General features: G+C 36.8%; 1 protein-coding gene across 6 annotated transcripts in view; it reads right to left on the reverse strand.

The window, feature by feature from the left end:
* Window positions 1-259: 259 nt before the first annotated feature.
* The window catches only part of SMARCA2 (SWI/SNF related, matrix associated, actin dependent regulator of chromatin, subfamily a, member 2), a 111,997-nt gene continuing 100,229 nt past the window's right edge, over window positions 260-12,027 (reverse strand). For all 6 annotated transcript variants that reach the window (XM_032214152.1, XM_032214154.1, XM_032214151.1 and 3 more), the window contains 5 exons: window positions 8,314-8,419; window positions 5,593-5,694; window positions 2,881-3,010; window positions 2,428-2,570; window positions 260-1,164 (listed from right to left, as the gene is read on the reverse strand). In XM_032214152.1, coding sequence (XP_032070043.1) covers window positions 1,129-1,164; window positions 2,428-2,570; window positions 2,881-3,010; window positions 5,593-5,694; window positions 8,314-8,419 — 517 coding nt within the window. In that variant the 3' untranslated portion in view covers window positions 260-1,128. The remainder of the gene's footprint in view (window positions 1,165-2,427; window positions 2,571-2,880; window positions 3,011-5,592; window positions 5,695-8,313; window positions 8,420-12,027) is intronic.

Raw genomic sequence — 12,027 nt, forward strand, 5'->3', positions numbered from 1 at the left:
TGACAAGGTATTTGTGAAAAGCCCTCTGAGTAACAACAACAACAACTGTAATGTTGAAATGTATGTAAGATGTAGTTAAGTGTAATCCATAGGGACACATCTTCTGGAACAGAGCAGCAGCAATAATGAATGTCTGGGAGGTTGACCTAAACTCAGCACTTTGGTTATCTCTCAGTACTTGCGAATGGGGGTGGGGCTCATCAGCGCTGCCTCTTCCTCCCCACTCCCTGCCCTGGTAAAGTAAAGGAAGGACCATTGCTTCAAAATTACTGGAATTTTATTTGCCTCAGGCTTATGAATTGCAACCAAAGACATTGTGCAAAGAAAGCAAAGATTAAGTACACTTTGAGGAAAGGTAACAAACCATAAATGGTAGCATAAAAGAATCTGATGAAAAAAGCCATTCATTATACTATAATTGCAATATTTAACAGCATTTTAAATCCAACTTTTTATAATCAAGGGGGGGGGGAAAAGAAGAGGAGGGGGGAAAAGTAAAGTTTACAGTAGACATAAATTTCATGTATACAGTTCAAAAAGCATTTCTTTTTCAACAGATCATGGAGCATAAACTGAAACAACAAATGGTAGAGGGTGGGCCAGAGACTAGCTACTGTACATTTAGAAGCTATAAAACAAAACTGCATATTATGTAGCACAATGTAAAACAGATACAATGTAAAACAGATAAACTAATAAAACTTGGAAAATTGCCTGATGAAAAATAAAATTACCAGTTGCTTTTAATGGCTCCTGGTTAGCAATGCTACAAAAGACTTTCTTTTAAAACGTTCTTGATGCTGGTTGAGAGCATCTAATCAAATATCGAACCCAGGAATTGTCAAATCATTTAGTTAGCTAAATCCAACCCATAGAAATATACTATCCACCCATGTTTTTCCCATCAAAAGGGTTTTTTTTTTTGTTTGTTTTTCCTTTGAGGCCTTTTTGGTCACAGTATGTTACATTTTTTTACACCACGAAATATGTTTGTCTGGTACTAACCCTAAAGTTAATTTATAGATGATATAAATACAGAAGCACCCCGATGCCTATCTGACCAAGTGAATTCACTGGGTGTAAACCGAGAGAAGAAATTTTGTCTTTATGAATATTTAACTGTGTGGATCACTCGTCGTCACTTCCACTTACTTCTGACTGGTCCTAAATATAAGAGATAGAGGGAAAAAGTTAGAATATGCTCAAAATAAAAATGAGCAAAGGAATGGCAATAGAGAAACAAGGTGGAACTCTAGAACTAAGTGAGCATGCAGGTTCTACTGAACTAAATGGATTTAACTCCTGATGACTACTTCAGAAGAATTTATTTGGGTCCTTACAGTAGAACTGTCTTAAGCCAGAGAGCTATGGGAGCCACTGAAGGGTATATGTTATCCATGCCACTAAGCCTGTGGTTAAACCAAACACAAACTTACTCTCAGGCTTTCACACAGGAATGTGAAGATTATACCTGGCACTGTCATGAATTACAAAGTTACTGGATGGAGCCGATCTGCAAGAAGGAATCTTGTTTCTGTTGGTGATCGGAGGTTTCAAGAAGCACCACAACTGCAGGATTCAGAGCAGGGGCTGCTACTCCACCTCCATCTTTCAAACAGCCTGTCTCGTAATGCAGGAGTTGGCTGAACATAAAATGGGGCCTCTAGTGGAGCACCAAATATTCCTGGCTTCCATTCATTAACAACAGCAAGAGTTTGATTTTGCTTCCCCTTATAAAACAGGATGCCAACGCAGAACCAATTTTGGAGGAAAAGCTAAGAATAGTTTCTACTATGACTTGGTGTATTTTCAGTTCTAGAATTGAACGTAAATCCCTGGTTTGAGCTTGTATTTAACGGTATCCTGATTTCTTAATTCTAAAATATGATACACTGTATATATGTTGGCGCATCTTGGAATAGATTAATTAGATTTAGAAGATGCTCGACTTCAATTCTGAGCAACATACACTAGTAAACTGTAATCTATTAAACATAGCGAAAAATATAACCTCATGTTCACCTCTATTTCTTACACTAGTGAATTTCTAATACTTAGCTTTTGTACTGACAGACTGAGATTAGAGAGCTATTTTATGTACACTCAAGGCTTGGTCATACTCCCTAGGATTTTTGAAAAATACATTGAGATATAATCCCCTGGGTGACTTGCTGTGGGCTTGAGAACTACAATCTATTTTGATGTTCAGGACAAGCTGCACACCACTTTTGATATTTTTGTCCAAATATGCCGTAAATGGATAGAAAGCAGACTGCAAACTTCACCTCTTACTTCTTTTAAAAAAAAATTCGATCTCCCCATAATATTAATGTGTAAAGATTAATACGTGTAAAACTAATTGCAGTGAAGAGTAAAGAAAAGAAAGGAAAATAAAAGATATCAGTGATTCAATAACGGCATACTTACATTTTCATCTTGATCCTCATCAGTATCATCATCACTCACAACCGGTTTGGCTTTGACTCGAACCTGGCGTTTCTTGCCTTTCCCTTTATCTCGGTTTTTGTCCTCTTTCTTGTTTAGCTTAATTTTCACTTTCACAGATTTTGCTGAGAAAGCGGAAAAAAATGTTGAGAACTTGAATGCCAAAATTGATACTCTTAAAACAAACATGTATGTCCCACTCTATAAGGGATTTCCTCACCCTTCCTTTTTCTGACCCATGGCTTTACAAAAACCACAGCTAAGCCGTGAAAATATATTACTTAGCTTGAAATAATCTGAATGGTAAGAACTCTCTTTTTATTGTTATTTTACGGGCCCAAATGGAACTTTCTCTAGCTACGTCTTGAATGGCAAAGATGGTCAGTTTGCCAAAAAGGCAGATTGCTTGTTCCTATTTTTGAATGAAAGACTTACATTCAGATTCTGACTCGTCTTCCTCATCATCATCTTCCTCGTTACTGTCGTCCTCACTTTCATCTTCTTTGGCAAGCTTCTGCCGTGCACTTTTGAAGACTGACTGAAGAACAATGGAGTCCTCATAGATCTGGAGCATGAAAGCAAATGTGTGTCAGAAATGTAAGCTGTGCTCCATCAAAAATCCACAGCATGGAAGGTTATTTTCTATTCAAACCCACAGAGAGCATGGCCTCTTCTCTCCCTGAACAAGGCATCATTCTTCTTACATGCATTTTATAGGAAATAGCAGTGTTAATTGTTTATGCACTAAATTAAGTGAGCTTCCATATTATAGTGCTTTTCACATTTCCCAGCCTATTTTTATGCCTAAATTATTTAATCGTGCAGTACTAATGCTATTAAAGTCTTCCATGGAAAGCTCTAATTAAGATTTAGATTATAGTCTAACTATATATTCAACATAAAATAGGCGCAGTCCTTGGGTGATAATTATGGCAGAAAAATAAAATGGCTCATATTTGCTGGTAACAGAACCTTTATGAAATAAACTGTAAGTATCTAAAGTGCTCAGGTCATAGTTGCTGTAAAAGGTAATAAAGTATTGCAGTATCGTAACTCCAGTTGCACTCCTGAAAATGGTTTTGGCTTATCATTAAGACCCTGAATCACTATTTAAGATTTATATCTCTAATGATTTCAATCTAGTTAATGCCAATTGCTGGCTGGGAAATTTTGGGAATTAAAGTCCACAGATCTTAAAGTTGCCAACATTGGACATCCCTAATCTAGGCCATGACATAAGGGGAAAATGATTTTTTTGCACAGAACCTATGGGGCTAGAAGGAACAAACACTCAATCTTACAGTCAGTTCCTGATCTCTCAAATTTTTCAAATAATTTAAAAAAATTATTTTATTTTATCAGCTCATATCACTAAATGACTTAAAGATCACCTTTGAGGAAAAAAAGACCTTGAGTTCTCCATTACATTACTTTTTTCTATAACTGTATTTGCAAAAGAAGGTTTGAAAATTAATCTTCCTTCTCAAATGAACTGGTACTATTGCAAGCGATGTTTAATACGACTACAATAACTCAAAGCCATTTTATAGACACGAAGACACTTAACTTGCATTTCAAATGATCACAGATAATAGGTGTAAACTAGATGGCTTATTGTTTTTAAAACTAGTTTGGGATTCTTATTACTTTTAGGCTTCCTTGTGCAATAAATGTGCAACTATAATGCTAAGACTATAGAATATTCATTAGGAGTTATATAGGGTCCGCTCTGTCAATAGCGTTGAACAATGGTCTTCTTTGAAGCCTTTAAGATTTATAAGATTTCTCTTTGGAATTCAGCATTATTTCCGAAGAAAAGCAATGAGAACTGGTACTCTAAATCTCCCTTTTGTGTGCATGTTGTATAGTTGCATATAAAACAGTGTTCCAGGGATTCTCAAACTGGTCACTTAAAGGGATAATTTGCTGTTTTCTGAACATAAATCTTCCAAAAGTGTTCATTGTGTTCCGGTGTTGGAGAACTCTTGTAGATCTCCAATCAGTCCAGGAAGTTGAGTTGCATCTTTAAACCCCCCCAAAAATCACCAAACTTTCCATTACAATTTACAGAATTAAATGAACAAATCATTCCTTTCTACACTGTTTTTCAACTAAACAGAGGCAAGTCTACGTCCTGCTCTAATTTTGCCAGAATATAACTTCAAAATGAAAGCAGCATGCATATATGCAGTTCTCAGCCCTGCCAGTTTTAGATTCCCCCTTAACCTTCTTTATCCTCTAGGATTGTGTCCACTTCCTGGCATCATGTGCTCAACTGATGATCTGCAATGCAACTTCACAAGGATTCTGAGGTCGTCTAAAAACCCTGCGAGAAGGCCCTGACCTTCAGTCTCCAAATTGTACGTGCCATTCTTGCGATGTTTCGGAAGAGCTGTGGAAAGTTCCAATGCCTTAGAAACCTTCCAGAGCATTGTGAGAAGGGTGTGTGCTATTTTGAGAACTGCAAAAACAATCTTGGAAAGAAGACTCATAGTCAATGGCTGCCTCTCATAGGACCAGGCTGATCCTGCCTTGTCAGCAGTGGGAGGAAGATGGCCAAAGTTAACTGGGCATGGCTATGGCTTGTAAAACACAGGATGGCAAGGGATTTATGTTGTGGTAGGGGCCATGGAAGCCAGCTGAGACTGCTGAGGAGTGCCACTGTGCAGAGTGGCCAAAAGGACAGAGATGGGGAGAGTTGAAGTATCCCTGCAGTTATAAGCGAGATGAGTGGCCCAGCCTCCAACTTTGATTAGACATTACAATAGTTTTGGGGACTGGGCATAAGTACCATTCATTCAGCACATTGTAACTTTGAACAACTGCTGAATGAATGGCTGTTAATTGAGGACTACCTCTAAGTTGAAGCCGAAACAAATAGATTTAAAATTATTTTATGTAAAATTATTATGCACAATGTATGATAATATTTTTAGTGCCAGTATTTCCTACTCTCATGCCCACTGAATAGCAGAGCATGACAATCCAGCACCCTTCAATTGTGCTGATTTCAGTTCCCACTAAGAATTGAAAGTTGAAATTTCAAATTGAATGGCCCAGATTGGCAAAGGAATCCAGATTGTACACAGTATTCAATGCAAATATATACATCAATGGCCTTAGAATCAGAAATTATTTGAATCAGACCTGTGATCCTTCTAAGTTGAAGGTCTGGGCATTGTGACACAACAACATGACATCCTTCTCCAAGTCACTGAGACTCCGATATTTATGATTACGAATTCTTTCCTACAAAGAGTAGATTTTTAAAGCAAGGGCAGAGGGAAAGATTGAAGGGGTGGGGGAGAGAAATCACACATAAAATTAATTAATTAACAACATAACTCAGAATAAGAGAGATGCAGTTTTGTTCTAAATGATTTAACTACTATACCCTGTCAACTAATTAAATAGCACAAACATAGCAGCCCTTATTCAGAAAAATGCCCAAACTCTCCACATATTGAACAAAGAACAGGGAACAACATTGAATGAAAAGAAGAATTACAAATGATACTTTCAAGAAGCTATGTGTCTAATTCAGGTAAAAATTTATACATGCCAGAAAAATGAAAATACTAGAAGCTTTAGTGGTGCATACCCCATTGATGTACCTAAAGCTGCTATATACTCCAAGGAATTTAATAATCTTATAAAGAACAATATTTATGTTGTTACTGTTTACATATATATCACAATGTGAGAAAGTACAACATTCAAATTCACCAAAACTAAATGTAGCTATAATGAAATCCATGGGTTAAATGCAATGTTTATTCCATCAGTAAGAACAGTATCTGAGTTTTGTTGGTTATTTTCTCTCTCACACACTTCAGCAGTGCAAGTACTACCTTCTTTTCAATTGTTGGAAGGTCTCTATAAATTTCAGGGGCCTCTCAGAAATGGGAGAAAGTGATAAGCCATTGAAGATAACACTACTCTTTTCTGTCAATGTAATTTTCCGGATTGAGTAGAAGCTTCAGAAGGAGCACCTGCTTCATGGAAGGCTTGTGATGGATACTATGTTTAAGATAGCTTAAATATTCTCCGAAGTTGGCTCTTGTTTTATACTCCCTCATGCATCTCAATAAAGGTTTTTAATAAAAAAAAAACTTTGGATTTATTATTAACAACCTGGTCATTTTATAAAAATCAAACTTCCAGAGTTTGTGCAGATGCTGTCAGGAACAAACGATCAAACCCATACATGTAGAATTCAAGCTATCTACTTTATTGTTCTTTGCCTATAGTACAGGAATCTCCTCAGGCTGGCAGCTTTTGCCTGGAAAAGACTCTAAGGCATTTGGGGGTGGCATGTCAGACCTAGACTTCTTGTGTCAATCAATCAATCTTTATTATGGTCAAAGACTAGCAAATAAAAGCATTAAAACAATAATACTAAAAAAATAAAACAAACAGAATAATATATTGTGATTGGTAGTGGATTAACAGTGGGCAGTTGAAATTTGCCTAATTTTACATACATCATATCAGAATTTGACCACATTCAGAGAAACTACCGTATTTTTCGGAGTATAAGACGCACCAAGGTTTTGAAGAGGCAAATTTTTAAAAAAATAGGTAGGTAGATAGAGGGAGAGGAGGAGAGAGAGAGAAATACAGTAGGTAGGTAAGGGGGGAGAGAGAGTAGTTAGGTAGGTAGATGGAGAGAGAGAGAAAAATAGAGAGAGATAGAGAAATACAGGTAGGTAGGGAGAGACAGAGGGAGAGAGTGTAGGTAGGTAGGGAGAGGGATAGAGAAAGAGAAAGAGAAATAGAGATAGAGAGAGAAATACAGTAGATAGGTAGGGAGAGAGAGAATAGGTAGATAGAGGGATAGAGAGAAATACAGTAGGTAGGTAGGAGACAGAGAGAGTGTAGGTAGGTAGATAGGTAGGTAGAGGGATATATATCTATATATCTATATCTATAGAGAGAGCGAGAGAGAGACAGAGAGAAATACAGAAGATAGGTAGGGAAAGAGAGCGTATGTCGGTAGGCAGATGTTTCCAGGTGTATTTATCCATGTGCTGGAGAAGGAAATAGCTGACACTCTGCAGCACCTAAGACTTTATTTCTGCTGGCACAGCACTTGATCAATGTAATTCTCATCAATCAGTTAAAGAGGTTTCCAAAAGGAAAAAAAAAGTTTTTACATTCAGCAAACCTCCCAAAAACGGCCCGTTTTTCATGAAAACGGGCTCGTTTCCCCCCCCAAAAGGCATGAATAGCCGGGGGGGGGGGGCTTGCAGAGTGCTCCTGGAGGGCTGGGGGCAAAACGAGCAAAAAATGGCCCGCTTTTCACAAAAACAGGCCCATTTTTTTGTCAAAAAAATTGCATGCATAGCCTTATGGAGGCTTATAGTGCTGCTGGGGCCTGGTTTTGTGCTCATTTCTGCCCTCCCTAGCCCCCAGGAGCTCTCTGAGAGCCTCCATAAGGGTATGCACGGTCATTTTGGTGAAAGGAGCAGGGCTTCGAGAGGCAAAAAATGCTGTATTTGATGTATAAGACGCACCTAGATTTTCAGCCTCTTTTTTGAGGGAAAAAGGTGCGTCTTATATTCTGAAAAATACAGTACTTCATACTGATCCGACCAATAACCTCTTGCGTTTACATAATGAGCCTAGGCTGATTCTTTGTTTGAGCTCTTCTCCCATCTGGGATGGCTCGTCTCCAATAGATGCCTTCAACAACTAGGCTATGTTACATTCTCAAGAATTTGTTTTCAATAACAATTTATTCACAATTTAATATTACTTATGAAGATTCAGAGCAAGCAATATTTTTATGTTCATTGTGTGCAAATATTTACATAATAATTTTAATTAATGACAAATACATTCAAATGCAATCAAAATTATACTGACCTTGATTTTTTTGAAGTCCACTGGTTTTCTAATTAACTCATAATATTCTGGGTATTCTTTTCGAGAAGGCAGCTGAATGAAGACTTCACTTAACTGCCGTCCTGAACTGTAGAAAAGAAAGAAGCAATGCATTGATTCTATTCTCCATGGGCATTCTTAGACCGTGTCCTGATAGGGATAGGAGCCAAGACAAATATTGGGAATTTAAACTACCAATTACTAGGGCCCCATTCAAAAGTAATTTTCCCTGGGAAATTGCCAGACTTGGCATTTAATATGCAAAATATCTTTTTAAAAACATTTCCAATGCTATTACCATTAAGAAAAGATCCTGCTGTTTGGCATTTCAGAAGCATGGTAGCTTTTCAGTCATAACATTCATAACTTACCTCATGGATTTGTATCCCAGCAGAAACAAATAATCATTTTTAGCATCTGAAGTCACATCCAAACTATCCAGAAACTGAAGGTTTTAATGAATTTCAATGCAAGTGCAGCACAGCTGTACATCTTTATTATCTTGGCAACAGGACTGCAGACTACAGTGCCAATCTGGGATATTTTATCTGCAATTCCTTTGCTTATTTACATAACACTTTGCCAATAAGCCAGATCTGTGCATAAAATAATCGTAGTCTAACAATTCCTAATGAAGTCAATTTGGGACAGTCTTCATTCAGTCAACTGTTCAACTTCAATAAACAAATATTGTGGATGAACTACTACAACAGACAAGATTGATGCAAAAAAGCCAGAATCAGCTGGGTATTTATATATAGAGAAAAAGGTGTTTTCTATTGTGGTGTTACTTTGTGAGCTCTTTATGCTTGCTAAAAAGGGAATTCAAGGGTCCAGTTTGCTTTAAAAGACAAGAAAAAAGGATTGTTTTAATGTTCAAGAAATGTATTATCAATGCAATTCTTTTGCAAGGAGCAACCTGGATTTGCCATAGGCTAGCTTTGTTTAATAATGTTTTCAAAAGCACTGAATAAAGGTATTTTGCCAAAGATACGGTAGTGCCTTGCTTAATGTATGTTCTTACACCAGCATCAGAATATTGAATTATGCCCTGGCCCGGGGGGGGCGGGAGGCACCCATCCATTGATTTTTGTGTTTCACAAAAAAGATGTTGTATCTGTATTTGTGTGCAAATGTACATAAAGGTTGAAAAAAGAAATCTATTAGGCATTCTTCTAAGAAGAAAAATGTAATGGTTGCAATCAAGGATATGCTAAGTAAATTATGATTAATATGCAGGCTAATCCTATTTTAATATGTATATTTCTGTTTCAAATAACATCTTTTAGAAACACACATGCACACATGAAAGAGGGAGAGAGACCTACCAAACATAAAAAATCACGTTCACTATTTCTCTTTTGGTTGCCTAGCAACTACCAGATTATATGCTGAAGAGCAATAGGACCTGCATAAATTAATGGAATGTACAGAAATATGAGTGGCATTTCAGTGCTATAATTGCAGTGAGTTCTACTATTTTTCCACACAAATAAGCAAGCAAATAGAGACTGTGACTTATATATTTATGTGTATACGTTATACACATGTCTTGCCATTCTGGAAAGAAACTCTCTTATTTCAAAAACACCCTATGGGATAAACAGGAATAAATTTGAAGTTAAAATGTAGATGCCTCTCACAACTGTGCACTCAAAGGGCCTATCAGATTATTTTTACTGAAAACTCTGGTAGCATTCCATTAATAATAATTAATTAATTAATAATTCAGTATTAATTCAAAATTTAAAAGGAAACAGATACAAATAAATAGGAAATGTTTATGGCTTTGTAGAGATTAGTCCCATAGCACTATCTAGATATAGGTAGTCCCCAACTGACCACATTTCATTTAGTGACCATTAGAAGATACAATGCCCTGAAAAAAGTGACTTATAACATTTTTCACACTTATGACTGCTGCAGCATCCTGGTGGTCACATGATCAAAATTCAGGTGCTTGGCAATTGGTTTATATTATGACAGTTGCTGTGTCCCTAGGTCATGTGATCCCTTTTTGTGACCTTCTGACAAGCAGAATCAATGGGGGAAACAGACTGATTTAACAGCTATTTTACTAATTGAATAACTGCAGTGATTCACTTAACAAGAAAGATCGTAAAATTGGGAAAAACTCAACAAATGTCTCACTTAGCAACATAACTTTTGAGCTCAATTGTGGTTAAGTCAAGGACTACCTATACCTCATCAAAGAGTGATTTTCACGTTACGCTACACTAATATTGAATGATATGTTCAATATTGTTAATTACGATCAATGCATCATTAACTTTCTAGGTTTCTACAGAACTGGTTATAAGCAAGTGTAGATGCAAAATTCTGAAGCAAAGTATAGCAATAGCACTTAGATTTGTATACCACTTCATAGTGCTTTTACAGTCCTCTCTAAGCGGTTTCACAGAGTCCACATATTGCCCCCAACAATCTGGGTCCTCATTTTACCCACCTTGGAAGGATGAGTCAACCTTAAGCCAAACTGCCGAACTGCAGCTAGCACTCAGCTGAAGTAGCCTGCAGTACTGCACTCTAACACTGTGCCATCTCAGCTCTTCAAGTATAAATCTAAAATGCACATTTCTTATTTCCTAAGTTCAACAAAGGAACTGTTTTAACAAGTGACATCTCCGCCTGAGATTTGAGGATTCCCGAAACTATCTTTCTCCATTTTCTTAATACATGCTGAGATGTGCAATAACTGACCACATAGATATCCTCAGTCTGGAATTAAGTGAAAATCTATCAACCTGTATCAATAATTGGGGTGCATGGGATACCTAAACCCAGAGAATAATACTTAACTACAAAACAAACGCAAACACTTAGGAACCGTTCTGCATTCAGAACCATTCTGATTCTCCAATCTCTAGAAAAAATAGAGAAAAAAATGGAAATATTTTCTACTTTTATGAACAAACCCACATGGATCCAAGCTATTAAGATAGGAAAATTATTTTACTAAGTAACAACTTACTGTATGATCTGTCCTCATTAATGTAATTATGGTATTGCAAAATTATTTTCCTCATGAGACAGTTCTAGTGTAGATGAGCAGTCATAAAAAAAATCAAATTCTACACTATATGCATTTCATAATTTTGGCTTCAGACTGTGTATTAACACAGGATTCATATTCTTATAACCACAATTTGAAAGACAAAGTCAGACAGAGACCTGAATTTTACAATCGATGGATAACAGAACAGGGATCTTTTCTATCTTAGTCTTATTCCTAGGAAAGGCATGCTTAACAAAGCATTAAACGCAGTGAAGTGTGAGGTGCAATCAGGCACCATTAATGCCAATGGACATCCCATAATAAAAAGGAATGCTTTGATGTATGAAATGTGACCTACTCACTGTGCTAAGTGGAATGAGAAAAAAAGAAATGGGAAAGGGTCGATCCCTATCTTGATGAAGTTGCTTAAGCCTGAAATTTAGTTTATACTGTTCAAAGGTTAGAGAGCATTAACTACCAAGGCAGTATTTTTGTTCAAAATGTTGCGACATTTGTCCTCTTTAAAGCACTTGTGAAAATTTATGTATAAGTAACATATCCTCAGACATTAATGTTCCCTGGCTAACTCTGGGCTGGTCAATCCACTTACACCCAACTTGACTCTGGTAATAAAAATGGACATAGCAATAGCCTTCTAAAATAGGTGGAGATCCACAATG

Source organism: Thamnophis elegans, chromosome 3 (assembly GCF_009769535.1).
Source record: "Thamnophis elegans isolate rThaEle1 chromosome 3, rThaEle1.pri, whole genome shotgun sequence".
NCBI lineage: Eukaryota > Metazoa > Chordata > Lepidosauria > Squamata > Colubridae > Thamnophis > Thamnophis elegans.